Below are 23,743 nucleotides of genomic sequence, written 5' to 3'. Positions count from 1 at the left end.
AAGTTACATTTGTCACATGCTATACCTTCCTCAACAACAAACTCTGAACACATAGGGCAAATTTCGGTTAAAGGCTTGGATATGGATGATTCTAACGGAGTAGATTTTGGTGAGCCGGAAGAAATGTCCAGGACTTGTGGAGATGGTAAAGGGGACAGTGCAAGGCGACACGTCGTGGATGTTCCCATTGTTGGTTGCCTTGACTTCCCTTTCAGGATGGATGAAGCAGAATTTCCTAAATTTCTGTCTTTATCTTTATAATTAGCACTTATATCCTCCAGGTAGTTGGCTATTTCATTATTTAAAATGTCAAAAGAATCAAAATGTTTGGATAGGTAAGCACAGAGATCTTTGAAAATGCCATTTACAAATAATTCAACTCTACTACCATTGACGTTGATCAGGCTAGTTGTATTGTATACATTAACTACATATTTCAGTTGCGAGCCAATTTGTCCGTTATTTTTACGGTTGTAGATTCTGTAAGAGTGGTCTACAGTAATGTGAGTTGAGTCAAGATTTTTCTGCTCTTTCACTGCCAAATTGTTGTTGAAGTTTTCAGAAGTGAAATGTGACAATAAGAAGTTTTTTGTAGCCTCAAAAGCTGCTGTGGAGAATTCAATTACGAAGTTTTTACCAGGTTTCATTTCATATTGAATATGTTGTTTTTGACATGTTTCCTGTTTTTTGTCCAGGGCTTTGGAGCGATTGAGAGAGTAGTTTTTACTTCTAGTAGATATATTGTCTAAATTTGAATCTTTGGAGTTGCTTAATTGATGTAATCCTTTTAGCGAGCCTGTAGATTTTGATTTTGATAATGTTGAAATCATATCCATATTTAAAGATGTAAGAATGAGCCAATCAAGTATATAATTGTTAGTTTAATTTTAAGGTTGCCAACAGTCTTTGATGATCAGATTTGATATTTTTCTAAGCCAGACTTTTGCCAGACTAGTGCTGGGATCGATGCCGTCTTTGTACAGAGTAAAGTTGTAGTTATGTCTTGTAAGATGCTTTTTTGATTTTGAATTTTTAGACTGATTATGAGAAATATCTACTGAGAACATAGGCGAAGGATTTGTAGCAAGTTGAGTGTTCAGTTCTTTAATGTAGCAATTGAGCTTTTCTAGTTGAGATATAAGTATTTCGTCTTGAGGATTGAAAGAAGATGATTGTTGATGCTTTTGATATTTATTCCATTCTACAATTAAATATATTGGAATTTCCAGAAAAGTTAAATGTGAGTTCGGGTATTTGGCGAGAAGCGTGATAAATTTATCATAAGTGTCAAATTTAGATTGCAGGATATTATCAGTTGGTAAAGCTAACGAGATGAAAGGACGCTTGTATGATGTAAGGTCACAGGTGCCTAGCCAGACATATACATGGATACTATCCAAACGATCAGTAAGACGTTGAATATTAGATTCAAGCCAAGAATATCCTGCGACAGTGGATCTACCCCGTTCACAGTACCATCTGATTTCGTGGTCAATTTCTGTTTCAGTATGAGTTTTTAAATAATTTCCTTTACTATCGGAGATAAGAATTGGAGTACTTTTTCGGGAATAATTATTGGATGAGTTATGTGTATATACAATGTGTAAATGTTTTTGCACTAAGGAATGAGTTGTGGTGTGGTGATGACGACTAAAATCTAAAATTTCTTTCGAATCTTCCTCTCAGACTTTTCTTGCGACCATGCTCTTTCATTCACTTCCTGTCAAAATTCATTTACTGTCACAGTTTCTGTGGAATAACGATAACAAGCAAAATTCAAAATTTAGAACATGACCTTGACCTTGAACTCAATTTCCTTCAAACGGATCAAGGATTTCATATCAAAAGACTGTAGGCCTCTACGACTTATAACGTATGAATTTATCCAACAAATCGCCTATCTTAAATTTTCAAAGGGAAATAACTCCCATAAGATGTCTTCCGATCACTCAAGTCAAAATACATCAAATCATAATCAAGAGTAGACGAACAATTTGGTGAAAACAGTTTGCTAAAATCTTTTACGGTTTTAGAGATATAGCGATAACAAGAAAAAAGGGACGCGGGGAGATAACTCCTATAGGAATAAGTGTTCGGTCACACAGGGTGAGTTTTGAGACCTCCATTACTGTACAACATCATTGGCCAAAAAATCCATTCGATATGTTGTAAGACAAAAAAGCATCTCATACGGCAGAAGAAGAAAAAAAAATAATCAGAAGAAAAACGAAAAGTGGAAAGACCTTAATAAGAAGCAGCAGCATTATATTTAGTTCGTTTACATCCCTCTTTAGACAACCAAGTTTTTCTAAACACGGTTACTTATTTTAATGTTGCCTACGATTGAGTCGCAAAGTCATGTTTGCATTTCAACAAGATTACAAAATTTAAATAAGTTTGACTTCGTAAAAAACATATTTTAACCTCAATTAGGTCGTATATATTCTTTTCTAACTTTAAATACCCCTTCTTTTATTATGGAAAATCATTCTCCTCCCTGATATTGACAATAAGCGTTGTGCTATCTTAACATTGAATAACAAAATGGTCGCTATTTGCAGATGGCAGATTTTTGGGCAACTGCAAACACTTCAATAGAAGACTGTTCTTTGAACCATAATTAATAATTGCATCTTAAAATTACAAAACAAACATTCCTTGACTTAAAACCTAAAAATTTATCTATTTTTTTCAGCATACAAATATCGATTCCCCAAGATTTATTTTGTTTTTGGAACAATTTTTCATTTTTTTAGGATTTGTGATAAATTTCAATTTTCGGGAAATTTGGCGCATCGAACCTCTTATTTTTTGTTTGATTTGGAAATAATGTATCATGATCCATAAAGTTCATATGATCTTTTTGGAAAATTTGATGGTAAAAGAAGTAGAAAATGGTGTTTTATTTAGTAATCGCAAAAATTGGAATGTTTTTTCATGACCTTTGATCTTGATTTAACAGAAAATGCACCGTGGGATTTTTTTACGACCGGGCAAAACAGAAAGTACAGATTATTAGCTTTCGACTGACATATAGTACAGCTGTTTGTTAGGTGGGTGCAATAAAGTCGTTAACTAATAAAATTGAGAATGGAAATGGGGAATGTGCCAAAGAGACAACAACCCGACCATAGAAAAAAAACAACAGCAGAAAGCCTAGATCACCAACAGGTCTTCAATGTAGCGAGAAATTCCCGCACCCGGAGGCGTCTTTCAACTGGCCTCTAAACAAATATATACTAAGCGCCTTTTTGAAATAAGTCACTCGCCTATAACCCTTGTAAGTTGTTATTGTCAACAATGTCTTGAGTTGTTAGCACTTTGAAATTTCGGAAGCCATTGAAAGAATCTTGTGGTACATCTTTGCGTGATATCGAAGTGAAATTGTCGTTCAATGCAAATCGTCCATTCATAACACAGAACTTTGCTTCATTTAAAAAGTCAACGAATTCATGTCCATGCTGGTTGATACTTTTATCCAAAATATCTCGTTTCGGTATATTGTCTGTTAAGCATAATGTTTCTGATAAAGCACCAATTTTCGAGTTAAAATCCCCAAGAAGTAAGATATTATCACAGTCAGAGTATGTGTAAATTTGTGTTAACAGGTGAGCAAAAATAAACTGTGTGCGTCTCTTCCTCGAGATGATTTTTCCAAAATATGTTGTTTATCTTTAAAACGATCTTTAAAAGCTGCAATTAAAAAATCAAAATGATGTTTCTATGAATCTGAAGCAGTGTCATACCAAATTTTGGCATGGCCTTCTAAATGGAAAGGAAATGATTCTGCACTTTTTTTCTTTGATAAATCGTAAAAACTACAATATTGGATAAAATTAGTTAACCAAGTCTCAGGATTTTGAGTATTATCACCTTTAAATTTCTCAATTTTCAAAATAAATGACATATTAAAAATGTTTGTAGGAGGTTGTACTGTCCTACCTGACGAAATTGTGGAGGTTGATGATGTTGTTGTGGTTGTTATAGCTCCTGCTCCTGTTCCTATTGTTGGTCCTGATCCAGTGCTTGTAGCTCTTGTAGACCGCTGTTAATGTGGTAGATATGACAGTGTTTACAGTTGATGTAGAAATGGCACTGGAAACTGCAGATTGTGTCGATGTCTGCAAAGAAGGATATAATGAAGAAAAATGTTGAGGCGTTTGAAGACGATTTGTTGGAGGTGGTGGTCTTGTATTAAAAGAAGATGGAATGGTTGGTCTGCGGATAATGGACGGTCTGAACGGTGTGATGTTGTTTGGTGCTGTAGGATATCCTGTCCACGATGAAAGAAAATGGTTACTGTTGTTTTGATGAATTGATGATGACTGTAAAAAGGATTGTTCGTATGGAATGGTTGTATCGTTGTCACAATCTTCAACAGGGTATGATGGTGGATTGTCGGTTTTGAAAGTGACAACCTTGTCGGTTTTATCAAAATATCTAGATTATCAAACGCCGAATCAAGTTTCGCCTGAATTTGTTGATGTTGGTTGTAATTTGATGGCGTTTTTCCTGGCTTTTGTGGTTTCTTTCCGTTGTTATACATAGTCCTCTACCATTATATTGTGTTGATTTATTTGTGTGATGTTATGGTATGTTGTACCCGACAATTGCCTTTTGGCGCAGTCTAGGAGAGGCTCACGGTAGGAGGCCGGAATCAACAACGGAAAAGAAAACAAAACTAGAAAAATCAAGAAATACGCTATTATTTAATAAAGAGACATCATTATAATTATAATCTAATTTTACAGTACATATATTATAGTCAAAATAAATTGAAAACAATAATTAAATACTACAATTCAAATTAAATATAATATAATAACAATAATAATTACCATTAAATTAAACCTTTTTTAAATTAAAATATAAATTATTTGTAAACTTTGTCTTATTTTTCCAAATTAAAAAGAAAAAACTTTCTAATCTAAATTATTTCCAGAACCCAGAGACTCACCTAGAAAAATCAAGAAATACGCTAATAACGTTTTAGCGACTTGATTTCCTTATATACCAATTTCTAAGTGTCATAGTGACCATTAATCTATTATTGTTAATCCACAATCAATAAAATAAGAATGCCAAAATATAGTTATGGTCCAGAACTAGGCCATAACTATCAGTGATATAAAAAATTAGTTTTCTTAAATTTCTGTAATTTCTACTTTTGAAATTACCAAAATGTGTTTCAAAATATATTCATTAATATTTTCTTAACTTTGATATAAAACAATATACAACTTAGAATATATATATAAAATAATATAAAATAACATTATACATTTTAATTAAGATATTGATGTTACTAAGATACTAGTTTGTGCCCTACAACTTGACATTATTAAATTGTTGACGTAATTTGACCAAATCGACCATTGTCCAAAGTTTGTGACTTGTTTGTTAATCTTTTACTTTCAAACAAAGGTTTAAGTAATATTTGTTCTATCAGAAAGCTAGTTTGACCAACGTGAAGTTTAACATCACTGGAGCTTGAATAACCAAATGTAATTGACAGTGGAAATCTGAGACCTATGGATCAAATTCTATAATATCGAACTCTTTAACAACTGGAAAAAAAGTTGATGACAATAACAAATACAAATATGATAATCAGTGGCATATCCAGAATTTTATTAAGTTGGGGCCACTGACAGCCTAAGAGTGGGCTCTCTCCGGTCATGCTTCAGTGATTCATTTATTAGAATCAACCATTTTTTTTTCCAGAAAAGGGGACCAGGCCACCTGGGCCCCACTTATAATCCGCCTCTGGTAATAAATATCACTTTTAAATTCAAAATAACTTTTTATCAATACATTAAAAAAAAATCATAAAATAAATAAACAAGTAGTTGTATACATCTAAAAATATAGCAGACCAAGTTCGGAATTTTTTTCTCCAATGAAACAAACAAACAAGTTGTGGTGTCAAAAGGGGCGGTAATTTTAGATGTTTTTAATATAAGATTTACACACTACATGTTTAATTTGAAACTGAAGATAGTAAAAAAAAAAATTTCCGGTTATAAATTAAAAGAATTCATTAACCAAATCAGCTGGTTGTTGATCTGGTGAACTTCTAAAAGTAAAAAAATGTATAACATGTTTGTTTTCATTAAAACCATATTCAAATATGTTAGATATGATATTCTTAATGTTTAGTGGTTCATGCATTTTTTACGTACTATATTAGTTTATTCAAAAGCTCTTGTTTAAAAATATTGTAGTCTTCCATTTCTAATATTTCGTAAGTGGTACTGTTATCCATCAAGTTTGTATTTAGCATGTCTCTTTCATCAGAAATATGCCATATATATGTGCGTCTAAATGGTATAAACTAGAATACACCCATGATATTGAGGGTCTGTGACTGAATTAATGTATATGTTGTGTACAAGTTGTAATATGTACAGATATTTTGTACACGTTGTCAGTGTTTTATGAACTGCTTAACACAGATGGATGATATAAACACACAGTCTTTTGTTTCGCATATTTCTGTCATATTTTCACAACTACATGGTACAATCTAATACTGAGCATTGATAGAAAAACATTATAAGACCACAAAAAGAGCGTTTAAGGATATGAATATGGTATCAAGAGAAAAATAAAATTTGAATTTAAACCATTCAGGTATCCTCATTTCCAGTTGGATGACAAGGAGAATAGCACTAAATGTTATGTTTAAGTATATAGATTTGAATTTAAAACATTAAACTAGTACATTTTAGAAGATAAAACTGTATCACCTGGTGTAAGAAGGTATGTGTCAAAAAACGTATAACTTGTACAAAAACCCTGTAAAAATTATAATTTGTACAAACTTACATCTTGTACACAACTAAGGCCGGTTTCTCATTCACCGAAACTCAGTGTTGTGTTAGTGTACTTCACACGTAACCTAAACACAATTACGTTCCCATTGATAAAACTCTTATGTTTACATGTTGTTTAAATCATGTTTTGTCTACATGCAGTCGATAGTCAATGTAGAACTTATGTGGTTCAGTGTACACTAAACAAGGTATTTAAAACATGCATTTTACCATGTATATTTAAAGAAGAAACTATTTTTTTAATAACATTGATATTTATAACAATTATTTATGTACTTTTTTTTACCGATTTATTTGTCTAAACTCGATATATAAATTGGTTTGCTATATAAAAAAAAACTTTAAGTAGCCTTATAAGGGAGCAACCATTTAACTACATGCGGGTAGGGGGTTATGGTCTTTATGTTCGACACAGAACTTTTCTTTTTTGCGCATAGCACGAAGATTTATATTTAGTTTTTCAAAGCTATCAATCAAATAATTGTGTTCTAAATTTAACACTATAAGTTATAGAGAGAATCTGGATTCTGAATTGATTTTCCTCATTGAACAGAATATTGTTCATCAATTTCAGAATCAGAATATTATTCATGAACAAGAACAACAAATCATTAAAATTAAGTTGAAGGCCCCTTTGCAGGTTTTATAGGACTTTGAGAGCCATCTTGGATGTAAACCCCCATGGGCATTTTAAAAAGTTGACAGGTACGATCTGCATTACAATGTACAGCATAGAAATATTATTTACACACATGTACATGAAGAAAGCAGCAAAAGCCCAGTTATGGGTGTGGGGTTATGTTGAAGACCTATTAGTGGCTAGCAGGGTGGCTTATATTGGTGAACAATTATGGTTGTTATAATGAGATTATAATAGAGCACTTTCGAGTTTATCCGTCACCGGAGAAAAGTCAATTATTGCGCGCCTTAATGACGTCATTTACCAGATTGAGGGACCGCCTGCATCCCTAGAAAAATAACGTTCATCAAGCTCCGAAGTAATCGTCATTGTGCAGAATAAAATGGAAAATGATAGTTTTGTAAGTACTTATCACACTTTCCTAATGACAGCAGTACTGATTGTCAATTATGAGAATTTTACCTGGCGAATAATTTGTGCTAATGCTACACTTGCACTTGTCTCTATCCATATGAAGGTCGACTATCCATATAAATAGAAACACTTGTTTCTATCCATAGGGAGGTTGACTATCCATATAAATAGAAGGTGGCTTACGCAATTTTGTTAAGGTCACCGCTTCGGACGCTTTTTGTACACTTTTAATCAATGCAAAAAATTCCTGCCTTATACGAATCTATTCAATGAATATTTTCCTTTAACACTAAACTAATTGTATATCCCCCACAGTGTTCCTCTTCATGGTAATCTAGTCAAATTCACTAAACCATGGCGAAAATTTGAACTACCATCTTTTAAATGTATTTACTTTCTGTCGATACCAGTATTTTGGCATTGCACAAGGTCGTGTTTTTCTCTGGCAGTTTATGACGTCTTTACACTAAATCCATTGGATGTTGGATGTGTACGGATTGATAGTTTAGTCTTAGATGCATGATTTTTTTTATTAGTTGTTAGTGGCTTTGCACTAGCTGTCAGATAACTACGAGTACTCTCAGATATGTTCATTGTGTCTTTTTGTGTCGGGGTGTATAAGTACCCGGCCACGTCCACTTGTATATTTGTCCATCTGATGAGTTAAGCCTTTTCAACTGATTTTGATAGTTCGTTCTTATGTTGTACTGTTATACCACTGTCCCAGGTTAGGGGGAGGGTTGGGATCATGCTAACATGTTTAACCCCGCCACATTATTTATGTATGTGCCTGTCCCAATTCAGGAGCCTGTAATTCAGTGGTTGTCGTTTGTGTATGTGTTACATATTTGTTTTTCGTTCATTTTTTTCTATATAAATAAGGCCGTTAGTTTTCTCGTTTGAATTCTTTTACATTGTCTTATCGGGGCCTTTTATAGCTGACTATGCCGTATGGGCTTTGCTCATTGTTGAAGGCCGTACAGTAACCTATAGTTGTTAATGTCTGTGTCAGTTTGGTCTCTTGTGGACAGTTGTCTCATTGGAAATCATACCACATCTTCTTTATTATATGTAATGCTCTCACCACGGATTCACCTTTCTTGTCCTTTAGCGTCTTAGCCATACATATTTGGAGAATATATCAAACACCACCAATATGAAATTAAATCCATATTAAAGGAGTTGGTCCAGTAAGACCCCTTTTTGGCCCCAAAATATAGCAGTTTTACAAATTTTTTAAATGTAAACTTTTAATTATTTATTGGAAGAAGAATGCTTCTGCTGCATAAATATGGGCTGTTTTTGATAATACAATGGACATATATAGGGTACTAGCATAATTAAGTCATGCTAAATTACTGAAATCTTCTTAAGTAGATACTACTGACACAGATACATCTGCTTCATATTTAGACCTTTTTCTCGAAATGACTACTGATGGTAGGTGGAATACCAAAATTTATGACAAACGCGATGATTTTAATTTTCCTATAGTTAACTTTCCATTTCTGCGTAGCAACATCCCAGCGGCACCAGCATATGAAGTATATGTGTCTCAATTGATACGTTACTCTAGAGCTAGCTCACAGTACGTTGATTCTGTTGAACGAGGAATACTGCTTTCTCAAAAGTTGCTAAGACAGGGCTATGGATCGATCAAATTAAGGTCATCACTCAAGAAATTTTACGGTCGCCATCATGAGCTGATTGGCCATTATGACAAAAGTGTGTCAGAAATCATATCTGATATTCTTCCTCGGCCATAATAACCTTCCATCATTACCAAACTGAACAAAGATTAAACACGACGGGTACCGTATAGGGTGCAGGAAATGCTTACCCTTCCGGAGCACCTGATTTCATTCCCGGTTTTTAGTGGAGTTCGTGTTTTTTCTTAATTATTATTTATAACTCTTGATGTAAATGTCCTTTGGTTTTATGAGTCTTTGTTTACTCATTGGTTTTGATTGTTATTGTCTTTAGCATTTTTGTTAAATTTGAGACGGTTTCCGTCTTAAATGAAAGTGGCTGCATTTTTGTTCTTTCTTAATATTGAATGTAAGTTGTTTTTGATGATAATACATAACATATATATAAAGGTTGAGGATGAACACGGATGCGGCCACTTTAATTATTGACAAAAACAATCTGAAAAGTGATATTTTTTGGCATATTTGATAGATTTTTCATATTTAATCTTGAATCGGAGCGTTTTTTTATGACTTTATAAGTTGCATTCTTTCACAAAAACATATTTGAATCAACTGAAATAACTTTAGTGTTTAAAAAGTGTCAATAATCTTTCGTCAGATGAATCTGAAATGTGAGGCCAAAATTGGCCCTTACCGGACCTACTCCTTATAAAAAATAAATATTGACATATACATTTAATCGACTTCCCATTGGTCGTCTATTCCAATAATGATACCTCTGTTTCGCTTAAAAGACCTTCTTTGTGGCTCTTGTCGATGTAGCCATTTTCGTATTTTATATCTACTGATGACGAATTTTCCATCTTTTCTACCACATCTGTATAGTTTATTAGGCCCCAAAAAGCTTGCTGGATTCGCTGGATTGTAGTAAATATTTTTCAAATACCTTTCCCAAGAGGCCATCAGTACGTATACACGTTGAATAATAAATATGAAATGACATACATAGTTTAACGTTCTATTATATACATAGTCTAGATTTCATCATCAGTTTCCTCCTCCTCCTCCTCCTCCTCCTCCTCTCCTCTGCCTCCTCCTCATTACCAATTTCGCAGTCATATGATTCATAATCAATAACTTCATCAAGATAGATCTCCAACAATGATTTATATTTCCTGACGGCTACTTTGATGGCTTTCTTGTGTTCCATGCCATCGTTATATGTAGTTTTTATATTTCAGAATCGCAAAGCCATTTGAAGCCTTTCACTGGGAGACCTGATATATGACCCAACCATATAAGTCGTTTGCTTTTTAGTTGATTTTCGTTATAATCTGGTACATCTTTATTGTTAGCTTTAGCAGAAGGCTGGGATATCATTGATACCACACATCCCCCTTAAAAAAAATCTACAAATAAGTGCGTATCTACGACGGTGAGTAATTCCAAATTCAAACCTGTCGTTTTCAAGGCAGCTTGCGAAGCTAGTCCGAGGGACGTATACAAATGTACAGCATCCAATCCATAATAGTAATGTCAGATCTCCCATAAATTTTCAAAGACGTCAGCTAATGCTATAGGACGTCTGATAAAACATACAGATCGTTAAACTGTCCGAGATTCGGAATGTAAAACAATTACCATACTTGTTGTGCATATGCATATTCCAACGTTGATAGAGAACTATAAAAAAGCAGCAATCGATGGCAATTTAATTTCTGAAAATTTTAACGAAGAATCAAAATACTGATATGGGTATACTTGTTTAGGAGCAAGTGCATATTCTCTTCCCCCGAAAGTAGCTCGTAATATGTCTAAATATACTAGAACTTTCTTTAGAAAAATGATCAACAAGTTTCTGAAATGATGAAGACGTGAACTAGATCAAGCCTATAAAATCCTTACATCCCAATGAAAAAAGATATAATTTTCTATATTATAGCGATACAATTTAGCTTTTGCCCTTCAATGTTTCCAGTAGCTCGCATGCTTATATGACTATTATATCCTATTAGGTTATGAAATACAACTTAAATTCGACCTGAAAACTTGTTATTGATATTGCAGTCGTTATAAGCCGCTCTTCTAAATTTTCCAGTCACGTGACAATGATTCCTAACTCTGTTTTCTTCCAATTCTTTTTCGCATATGGGCCTTCTTAAACGATTGCCAATCACTTCCAGTCGTGTTCATTGACTCGCAATGTTTGAATATGTGCTTTGTTCCTTCCAGTTCCCTCACCTACAATCCACAAATTTATCAGCAGCATCGGCACCGCGATATACTACTGGTTCATTTGAAGTCTCAGGGGTAAGACCAACAACTGTATATGCAAAGCCACATGGTACATGTTTCGTTGTCTTATTTGTTATTTGATCACAGTCGTTGCTATCTATGAATGGTTATCGAAGACATTCAAAGTTTGCATAGAGAATGTATAGTAACCGTTTCACAAATGATATCGGATATGTTCCTTACGTTGTAACTACAATCCCCTTTCCTTTCGTGAATGTGACCTACCGAATTAGACTATTTACCGGATTTGTTATAACATAAACAACACGTTTACAGGCTCCTGACTTGGGACAGGCACATACATAAATAATGTGGCGGGGTTAAACATGTTAGCGGGATCTCAACTCTCCCCCTAACCTGGGACAGTGGTATAACAGTACAACATACGAACGAACTATAACATGTATAAAAATCAGTTGAAAAAAGGCTTAACTCATCAGATGAACAAAAGTACAAGTGGACGTGGCCGGGAACTTATACATCCCGACACAAAAAGACACAATGAACAGATCTGAGAGTACTCGCAGTTATCTGACAGCTAGTTCAAAGCCATTAACAACTAATAAAAAAAAATCATGAATCTAAGACAAAACTATCAATCCGTACACATCCAACATAATGGTTTTAGTGCAAAGACGTCATTAACAGCCAGAGAAAAAAATGACCTTGTGCAATGCCAAGTTACAGGTTTCGACAGGTTGTAGATCCATTAATATTTATATAAAATACTAGTGATATTTAGTTAGCTTTTAATATACTGATAACAAAATCAAAATGTATACCAATAAAAACAATATTCAGTGATCTTATTACAGTGTTGAATAGGTAACCTTTTAGAATAAATTTATTTAAAGGAGCGACAAGTTTACATGGATCATTTCTAAATGTCAGACCACGGTTAACAACATTTCCGTAAAAAGAAGATGGGCTATCCCGTTTGAAATAAGTTTTCTACAGGTAAAACCACACTTCAAAACCAAATCTTTATATCTATGGAAAAAATTAGTAAAGGTTTTAAGTAATTTATGGTAACGATATCCCTGGTTTAATAATTTACCAGTAATATATAGATTGCGGTCGTTAAAATAAAAAAACGTCACAACAGACACGGGCATAGCGAACGAGCTGTGAAATATAAACACCGTAAGGAGGTGCCAAAGGAACATCGCCATCTAAAAATGGAAACGTATGTCTCTGTAATGTAACCCTTTGTTTTGATCGGTGGGGATTTCGATTTCTGTGGTCCGTGCCTCTGACAGAATGGTAGATGTTTGTTTTATATTCTTTCTTTGGTAAATCAATGTAAGCAGTATGGACATAAAAAATGTCGTCCGTGATATGTATGCTGGTCACCTAGCAACCGGTTAAGATCTTTGATCCAGCAATAATGCGATGTGTTGTTATCTGATATCATGAGTAGATTTACATGTTGTTCATTCCGATGCTTCGAAATGTGTATCGGGGAATTCTCTCCTTTGCTGAATCCAAACAAATTATTTCTTTTCAAAATTAGGAATATCTGCTAATTTCACTGGAAACATGATATTCTTAAATTTTAAGCTGTTTGCGTGATCCTTGTATTTCCATACCCGCTCTCCGTCACGTTTCGCTGGGTACATTGCAACCAAAATTGACCACATAAAGCAATGTTTGTCCTTATTTTACAAATGATAGAGATAGCACAACTCATTGAAAAAAAGGTAAAAGTAGAAATCGACCAGGTGAGACAAGATTTTAATGATCAATTTAATAACTTTAACGATCAGATAAAAGAGCTGGAGGCAAAAGTTGGTACTCAAGTCAAATCGTATTCAGATGTAATAAAACAAAATAACTGTAATGTGATAATCCGTAATTTACAAGAGGACCCTAGAGAGGAGTCGAATACAAGTATTTTAAAAAAAAAAACCTGTTATTTCGTAAATGCGGGATGGTTTAAATCTTAATGATGTTTTTATTGAAAGTGTTTCTAGAAAGAAAAGTCACAATAGTAAGCCGGGTGTAATTGTTACAGCTGTTAGCAACAGTGACGAAAAAGAGACCTGATGAAAGCAAAGCGTAATTTGAAGACCGTACATAAATTCAAGGATGTGTTCATCAATAATGATATGTCATACTCTGAGAGGAGAAATACAGCAAACTTCCGCACTCTGATAAGAGCGTTTAAACAAGAAAACCAGGCCTTTACTATGAACGGTAGCCGAATTGTGAAGATCCAACATAACAACCAATCGTCAGTGGCAAGTGGTAAGTGTGGAGAAGGCAAACAGAACGAATCCGTCAATGGACGAAATGTACATCAGAATGAAGGAAACAACGGCCAACGACAAGGATACAACAATCGTGGAAATAACAGGGGAGGTGGACAAGGAAGAGGGAGAGGTAAAAAATTCCAATAGGACTTCATGCGGATTTTTGAATGTGAACGGATGGAATTGTGACAGGAACAGTGATAAATTAAAACTTGTATGTGCATGTTTAAATAATAAAGAGCTGCATATTCTGGGTATCGCAGAAACACATTTTGTTAAGAACAATACAATTAGTGTTGATGGATATACGTGGTTTGGTCATAACCGAATAGGCATTCATATACGCGCAAGGGCTGACTTTGGCGGAGTAGGATTTTTAGTTCGAAATGGTCTGATGGAGCTTTTTAATGTTATAGTTGTGGAAGACTCAATAGACGGTATATGTTGGCTAAAGTTCGAGGATAAGTTAAAGTTGAACAATATTTTTTATGCATGTGTATTTTATTTGCCTAGAAAATTCAACGCGTGCCGTGAATGTATATGAATTTTTAGAATCGCTTATGACACAAATGTATACGATTCCAAAGGGTAATCAGTTTTACTTATATGGAGATTTTAATTCAAGATGTGGTGATTTAAATGACTTTGTTGAAGGTATAGATACCTTGCCAGAGAGACAAGTAGTTAATCATAAAACTTTTCTGTGAATTTTTAGCGGACATTAACTGTTGTATGTTTAACGGTAGGAATACTAGTCAAAATGACTATAGTTATGTATCGACAAGAGGATTAAGTGTTGTTAACTATTGTATCGTGTCATACGAAATGTTGAAATCTTTTGAAAGGTTTGATGTCAGGCGCGTTTCTGGGCTTTTTGAAGATATGGATATTATCGTTAATGTAGACCCGACACGGTGTATGCCTGACCATTCTTTACTTAGTTGGTCAATGCACTTGAACTTTCCTGTTGATGAAAACACCGAACCAAAAGCCAACGCTGCTAGCTTTAAAACCAAATATGACCTTAGGAAAATATCCGACGACTGGTTAAATGAAGTCAAAAAGTTAAATGTTGGTATTAGCATAGTTGAAAAAAAAGTGTGTATAATGTTATATGCAGATGATGTAGTTTTCTTAACAGAAAGTTAAAGTGAATAACAAATCATTTTGAATACTTTAGCATGTTGGTGTGATAGAAACATGATAAAGGTTAATCTAGAAAAATCAAACGTTATGCATTTTAGAACACCTTCTGTGCCATGTACTAATTTTCTTTTTGTTTTTAATGGAAAATGTGTTGATAAAGTATCAAATTATACATATTTACGTTTATTATTAACCGAACATTTGAGTTATGAGGATATGGCAAAAGCAGTTGCCAAACCTGCCAGTAGGGCATTAGGGTTACTAATACCAAAATGTAAATCTCATGGTGGTTTTCAATATGATGTATTAACAAAGTTCTTCAATTCAATTGTATGGTCAGTGATTGACTATGGTGCCTCTATTCGGGGTTCTAAGGAATTTTCATGTATAAACGCTGTTAAACATAAGGCTGTGAGTTTTTTTTAAGGGAGTGGGTAGATATAGCCCTAACTTAGCACTTTATGGAGATATGGGATGGAAACCATGTTTTGTTAAACAATGGTCTTCCATATTTAGGACATGGTCACGATTTAATAAGATTCTAATTGTAGACTAAATAAGAAAAAAATTCTTTGGAGTAATAATATCAGTTTTAATAAAGTAAAAAATTGGAACTGTAGAGTGAATACAAAGTTTAAAGAACTTGATCTTAATCAGTATTGTAATATTGAATGTATTTTGAGCAAGTCTGTTATTAAATAAAGACAACAGTAGTATACCGCTGTTCAAAACTCATAAATCCATGGAGAAAAAGCAAAATCGAGGTAACAAACAAAAACTGAGGGAAACGCATTAAATATAAGAGAAGAACAACGACACAACGTTAAAATGTAACACACACACAGAAACGGACTAAGCATTGTACAAAATCATATGAAAATAACAAATATAACATCAAAACCAAATACATGAATTTGGGATAGATAAGTACCGTGACACGTCTAATAGTAATATGAATTCACACTCAAAAATAAGAGAAAACAAATGACACAACGGAAACAGAGCGTTAAAATGTAATACACACAGAAACGAACTAAACTATAACAATGGCCATATTCCTGACTTAATACAGGACATTTTTAAGGGAAAACATGGTGGGTTGAACCTGGTTTTGTGGCATGCCAAACCTCCCTCTGTTATGGCCATGTGAAATATAACATTAAAATGACAACACAACATTACAGGACTACAATATAAATAAATAGGAGAACACAATTGATAAAGAAACACACGAATATTAGCTAACAAAAGGCAATAAGTTAAAAAAAATTAATACGCCAGAAGTGCATTTTGTCCTCACAAGACTTACTAGTGACGCCCAGATACAAAAGTTTGAAAGCCATAACAAGTACAAAGTTGAACAGCATCGAGGACCAAAAGTTCAAAAAAGTTGTGCCAAAAACGGCCAGGGTTTTCTGTTAGGTACCAGAACATCCCTATTATTTAGAATAATTTATACTTTTGCAAACAGTACATTTTATAAAATTACTATACAAATGATGTACATGATACAACCGAAGTATTAACTAATTACAGGAATCAACCAAAATACATTACATAACCCGACAAAATGCAACACATCCGTATAAGTTTAACCTCAACGCCAAGTGACGTCATATTAGAAATTGTAAAATTAAAATTATAAAGATATTGAAAACAAACTATTTATTATGTACCAAATAAGTGGCATTCAAATTTACTAGCTAATACAAGTAGTAAATTGCGTACTTACAGGTTATTTAAATCAAATTATTGTACAGAAAAATATTAAAGCATTACTATGCCCGGTAAATATAGAAGTGAATATGCTAGATTTAGAGCAGGTGTTGCTCCGATTAAAATTGAGACTGGCAGATATGAAGGTATAGATGTAGATGAACGGTTTTGTTTTAATTGTAGAAAAAAATGATTTGAATATAATTGAAGATGTAAAACATGTTTTATTAGAATGCCCAGAATATGCAGATTTGCGAACGATACTTTTTAACAGTGTATGTAATATAGAAAGTAGTTTTAGTAATTTAAGTATTAAGGAAAAGTTTTTATTCATGTTTCATGATGATAGAGTTTGTTATTTTACAGCCAAAATCTGCCATGAATTACTTTTTAAGAGAAAGTGTATTTTATACTCGTAATACGTGTATGTAATGTTGTTTGTTTTCTTTTGTATAATTGTTTTTAATAGTATGGTGTTTTATGCTAAGATATATTGACAAATGTTATAGATGTAATATAAATGTATTTTTATCTGTGTTTTTACAGTCTTTTTAGAGTGGCTCTTTTATAAATTGATCTGTTAAAATTATATTGTGAATTATATCAAATGTTTTAAAGAGGTGAGACTCTAATAAATTATTTGTTGTTGTTGTTGTTGTTGTTGTTGTCCCGCTATGTATTATCTTAATATGTTTGTATATTTTGTCCTCTTGTACACAGGTATGTGTCTGAAGTTATGAATAAAATCTTGAATCTTGAAAATCTTGACAAAACAGAGTAAATAAAGTAAAAGTACACACATATTGGCTGTTTTCTAGCAAGGATTAGAGAGTGAAGTGTGTACAAAGGGACACATTAAATATGATAGTAATAAATATAATATGATAGTAGATGCATAACCAAATCAATAGTTATATCTTTGTTAGATTCACCGTTTGATTTAAAATAAATCTGTTCCTGGTAGTTCAAATAGTTTTTGCACTAATATGTGATAGTTTTCCTGTGAGACAAAAATGCACCCAAAGAAAGAATAGATAGGGACAGACACTCATACAGACAACTGGTGAACATTTTGCCTATTTGTTTGTTTTTTTAATTCATTTATAAAGGTTCAAGTCATATATAGTTATGTGGTTTATGTTCATGTGACATCATCAGACAAAACAGTATTCTCTGAATTGTTACAAAGGCTAACTGATACCATGTATTTCTTGACTGTATGCTGTCAATAAAATGAATAAACTGAAATTGAGACCACTAGTAATTCTAGAAAAACAAACAAATTAATATTTAAATAAGTATATACTAAACATTAATAATGATATATAGTACATGTATAACTCTAATTAAAGGGCATGACCTAACAAAAATATGGTTATAATTTTCATTAGAACTAATTTCCTAATGTTTGTAGAATAATACTTTGATTAGCTTGCCTGCAATGTTAGCTCAAGCATTGTAATTAAAATTGACATTTGCAAACAATATAGATAGACATAGTTATTTAAACCTGTATATATTATATATTTCAATTTGATTGAATGTTATCCCAATAACAATAAGTATTGTGCAATATACAAACAAAACAAGCCAAGACATCCTATTTGCAGCTAGAAAGTTATTTTGTGAATGATTTGCTATAAACTGTGTTGTCATCAATGGTGAAGTGTGATTGAATGAGTTTCTTATTGGCTGGTGATTGTTTTGATGTTCAAGACCTTGTAAAATTCCACTGCTGCTAGTAGGAGGTGATGTTGTTGGCATTGCATGTTGCATTGTTGGTAGTCTTACAGTAGGTTGGGGGTTTGTATGTAAAGTTGACCTCGGGTGTTGATGGTCGACTATGTGTGATGTAACTGTCTGTGCCGGTGTTGATTGAACGGTTGAACACGGCTCAGGAGAAGTTGTTTGCTGAATAAAAAAAGTGTCCAAAGGTTGGTGGAAATTACAGCTGCTTTCAACCACGTGTTGCTGGGATGTATTTGTTACTGGTGCTATAGTCAGTGGTTGAGCCAAATAACAAGCAGAAGGAATGACTAACTGTCCAGTCGATGTGGTAGATTGTTGAGACCCGCTGCTTGAACTTGGGGTCATTGGCCTATTTACGGATTCAACATCATAGCTACTTAAGAATTGACTGTTATCAGTTGTTGAAACATTATCTTTAGACGATAATACAACGTCTACAGCGGACAACACATCTGCCAGTTCATCTTGTGGTGGTTTCCATTGCCTTGTCGCTGGCAAGGAAGGCAGGACTTTTTTCTTTCTAATTGACTTGGCTGATGAAGTAAGCGAATCTTTGATATCGGACAAAAACTTGTCCAGGTCTGATGATTCAGACAAAACTGTATCGTTATCAGAAATACTTTGTATTGATGGTGTAAGTTCAGATAGATCAGACTCATCAAGAGTGATGTCTTTGAAAGTTTGGTTATCTTTTAAAATTAATTCTTGAAATGTGTCTTTAGAAGCACCTTCATTGAAAGAGCTGACTTCATTTTTCCCATCAATATCCTGCCTTAACTGTCGGAGCATTTCGTCATGGCTTTTCACATACTTTAAAATGGAATTTATTGAGTCGACTAAGAAGGTTGTCAACTGAGGACCTAAGATTGTATCTTTTGATTTGAAAACGTTGGCACTGGTACATTTAGTCTCATCTACTAAAGGCTCTTCTTGTGCGACATTATTTTTTTCTGTTTGTGTGGCGTAATTTTTCTCTTCTTGCTCAACATTATATTCCTCTTGTATTCCATCAGTTTCCTCCTTTTCTCTTGCGGTATATATCCCCACTTTTGCAATGGCATCTATTTTTTCGGTCTGCTCTAGTGGTGTGTCCACTATAATGGGTGATGTTGCATGAGTTGCATTAGTTTCCACTACCATGGGTGATATTGCATGAGTTGCATTAGTTTCCACTACCATGGGTGATGTTGCATGAGTTGCATTAGTTTCCACTACCATGGGTGATGTTGCATGAGTTGCATTAGTTTCCACTACCATGGGTGATGTTGCACGAGTTGCATTAGTTTCCACTACCATGGGTGATGTTGCATGAGTTGCATTAGTTTCCACTACCATGGGTGATGTTGCACAAGTTGCATTAGTTTCCACTACCATGGGTGATGTTGCACGAGTTGCATTAGTTTCCACTACCATGGGTGATGTTGCATGAGTAGCATTATTTCCCATTTCTTCAGATAGGGCATCACCTTTTGTCTTCGAAAGGTTTTGTGAAGTAAGCGAAGCCGTCTTTCTGGTGTAATCTTTTAATTCAGCGTCAGTTGCCGCTATTTTTACTGTCCGTGTCTGAGTTGATACAGACGCCATGTCTTTATTTAAACTAAATGTTCTCATAAATGTGTCGATTGAAGGATCATTATGGTCTAAACTGTTATCTTCTAAAATGATAACCGGCTGAGTCTGTGTTGAAAACGTTGATTTGTTTCTTGAAAATGCCTCTACTTGCTGACGTACAATTTCTCTCTCGTCGTCTTTCAAGTGGTCTATGAAAAAAGGTTTTCTTTTTGCCTGGCCTACTTCATCTGTATAATCACCGGATCCCTCATAGTGAATCGTTAAGATTCTTCCACTAGCACCCTGTAATAAATGATAAAAAAAAATATGGATTGGTTTTTCATATTGATTGGTTGGTGTTTTATGACACTTGTTTTGTTTGGTGGCTACCAATTTTTACTAGTGTGGGACGGCTTGGGTGCCCGGAGGGAACCATCGACACTCGGCATGAAAATTGACAAATCGTTGTGATATAAGTCGATTGGACAATTTCTTTGGTGTTTACTTGATTTCGCTAATTTGACAAACATCACACGAGTCTTAATGTTTTTTTTGTTTTTTGTTGAATACTCAAAATAAATCTACATATACATGTACCAGCAAAATCGAGAAAAAATGGTTCCCAAATAACAATGAAACATACGTATGCATACATTAACGGCTTTCTTAGTTTATCGTTGATGACATCTCTTTTACTTTATTCATATTTTTTTTTCTTCCAAAAACGACGTACAGGTTTACGTAGTGATATGCAGGGGTGGATCCATCCATTTTAAAAAGGGGGTTCCCAACCCAGGACAAAAGGGGGGCAACTGTATGTCTCTTTTTAGATGCATTGATCATCTAAAAAAAAAGGGGGGTTCCAACCCCCGGAACCCTCCCCCTGGATCCGCCACTGATATGTCTATTGTTGAAGTCGATCGTATGTATACAAATTAGTTTATCAAAATAATCAGATTTTTTTTGGGGGGGGGGGGGGGGGGGATGAGGACATGTTAGATGCACATACATGTACAAGTGTTATATTCCAGGCTACTGACGGTCAATTGTTTTGTTCAATATAAATTTTCTATTAATTACCTGAAACTTTCTTGGAAATGATGTCTGATTTGTTACAGATGTTGTTGATGTAGCAGGTCTTGCTCCTGTGACAGTTTTCCTCAGTTGACCTATTTTCTGTTTTCCTGCTGCATTAAAGGAGGATGGTCGTGTGGTAAGTCTAGGTCTCTTGGCTGCCTAGAAAAATACAATAAAATTCAAACTGTTAAAATTTTAGTCTGTGAAGAAATAGCATTAGTTTTCTCGTTTGAATTGTTTAACATTGTCATTTCTGGGCCTTTTATAGCTGAATGCGGTATGGGCTTTCCTCATTGATGAAGACCGTACGGTTACCTATAGTAGTTAATTTCTGTGTCATTTTTTGTCTCTTGTGGAGAGTGGTCTCATTGGCAATCATACCACATCTTCTTTTTTATATAATGAAGTTAATATAATGTCAATCAACATATAGCTCAAATGCATGTAAATCATTTTACAACTGATTACTTAAAATAATATAATTTCTTTTTCATACAAGGAAAGCTGAAAAGTTAGTTTTCTTGTTTGAATCGTTTTGCATTTTGTGATTTCGTGGAATTTCATTGCCGACTATGCGGTATATGTTTGCTTAATGTTGAAGACATACGATGCCATATATCACTTAATATCTGTGAGCGTTGTCAATGATAGCACATCTTCTATATTGAAAAGACCACAGTCAGGGTTTGTTATAACTTTTCCAAATTCATGCATGGGTCGATACATAATGTTGAAAGTATGTAAACTTAAACAAAGTTAGCAGTATGCTAATATTAGTACTTCTTATAAATACATCATATGAAATCAAATAAATGTGCAGAAAAGCAACAAACTCAGTCATGCCGTTATTAAAATATGTAACGGCTATGTTGGTTAATTCGAGAGAGTACAGACACATAATGTAGTAAACTTATGTAAATAACTATATTTGGCTTCAATTGGTAAAGTTTCTGAAAACGTTTACAAGTAAAATGATAATATATTTTACAATAAACTAATGGACCAGATGTGATAATAATAGGATAAGTTTTAGTGTCCACATACCTGTTTTAACTAGTTTTAATTTGAGTTTAAGTTTTTTTAATGACCCTTTTCGTATATTATTATATTATAAAGTTCTGTGTGGATTTATAATTTCATATGTCAGTACCTCTCTCACTTCTCTTACTAACCTGAATATCTTCATCTGGCCACACATTTATAAAATCTCCATTTATCTGCAACTTCAGTCTCTTTCTGCGTTTTTCCTCCTTTTGAATGGCAATAGCCCTGTGCGTCTTTATCCATTCTTTCTGCACTGTCTTAAGCTTGTCCACAGACACTGAAATAACACAACATCATTTATAAATATTGATACTCGGTTCTTTCTGGTAGCTAAAAACTAGCAACATCATAGAAAATTGAAATCTATAATAATAATAACGCAAACAATGTCGAATATTCAATTTTACTTCAAAGTACTGTCAATAATTTTTACAATGTATGCAGTCTCAAAAGATGGACTTTAGCACCAGTATAAATAATCAGTGCATGGGCATTCTTCACGTGTAAACTCCAAAGAAAAAAATTATAAAAAAAAAACTACACACACCTGATAAATCTATGATTTCTCCGAGTAATCTCTGTTTTCCAACCACAATGTTAACTTTTGCTGCTCTGGTAATTTTATGACTTGGGTACAATTTACTTGTAGATAGGATACTGGTGCTTCCATCAGTATCCAGCAACATCAAAGCAAATGAAGCCATTTCTGTAACAATATGATTATTTAGTTACACAATAAAAGAGATAAATATATACTATTTGTATAAACAAAATATTGATTAGAATCAGTTAAAGACTACAAACGACTGCAATACAATCTCTTTGGAGCACTAGCTTTTGTAAAATATAATACTTATATCTTTTTTAGTTAAATACTAAACAAAATAAAAGTTTGCATGCCAAAGAATTGGTGTTCATTCCGATTTCATGAACAATGTATGTTGTTGCTCCTGCTGAAATTTAAAATTTTAATATGGAACGTTACACAGTATATCTTTATGGGATTGTTGCACATATTCATTTCAACAGGTAGCAATGTAATATTTGCCACTGGGTGTTCAGATAACACCGTTAATGATGATGATTAATTTATATTTCATGTCCAGTGGCAAATATATATGTAAATCAACGCGAAAAAAGGTCGATGGGTTACAATTATGACTTCTTCTTCTAAAGGTTCACAGGATAAAAGTCCACAAAAAGTCATACCAGTTTTTTTTTATTATAAAATAATTAAGATCGAACCAATGATTCGTAACTGAATAAAAAGGATGTTTAAAAATATATCAGATCTATTAAAGTGTATTATAAACATGGCTTATTGGATACGCCGAGTTGCAGCTATGGAATTGTCTAACTAATTTACAATAA

The 23,743-nt window shown here is 33.7% G+C and overlaps 1 protein-coding gene across 1 annotated transcript; it reads right to left on the bottom strand.

Annotated features, from left to right (window-relative positions):
- Window positions 1-1,723: 1,723 nt before the first annotated feature.
- LOC143075354 (uncharacterized) lies at window positions 1,724-23,428 on the bottom strand. The gene is made up of 6 exons (XM_076250746.1): window positions 22,920-23,428; window positions 22,501-22,649; window positions 21,332-21,487; window positions 18,941-20,554; window positions 3,943-4,045; window positions 1,724-1,749 (listed from the first exon to the last, which is right to left on the bottom strand). Exons 1-6 carry the CDS (start codon window positions 23,074-23,076, stop codon window positions 1,724-1,726), a joined length of 2,205 nt encoding a protein of 734 aa, XP_076106861.1. The 5' UTR covers window positions 23,077-23,428.
- Between the last annotated feature and the right edge of the window lie 315 nt (window positions 23,429-23,743).

This window comes from Mytilus galloprovincialis, chromosome 1 (assembly GCF_965363235.1).
Source record: "Mytilus galloprovincialis chromosome 1, xbMytGall1.hap1.1, whole genome shotgun sequence".
NCBI lineage: Eukaryota > Metazoa > Mollusca > Bivalvia > Mytilida > Mytilidae > Mytilus > Mytilus galloprovincialis.
Note: the sequence above shows the minus strand (reverse complement) of the source record. Positions and strands in the feature narration are given on the sequence as shown.

What these genes read in the sequence shown, in the direction of transcription:
- LOC143075354 (XM_076250746.1), bottom strand. Translation starts at nt 23,076, where the DNA reads ATGGCTTCATTTGCTTTGATGTTGCTGGATACTGATGGAAGCACCAGT. An exon ending in CATTTCCAAGAAAGTTTCAG is followed by an intron (nt 20,555 to 21,331) that starts GTAATTAATAGA and finishes CATTTATTACAG; the next exon opens with GGTGCTAGTGGAAGAATCTT. An exon ending in AACCTCCACAATTTCGTCAG is followed by an intron (nt 1,750 to 3,942) that starts GTAGGACAGTAC and finishes GTTATTCCACAG; the next exon opens with AAACTGTGACAGTAAATGAA.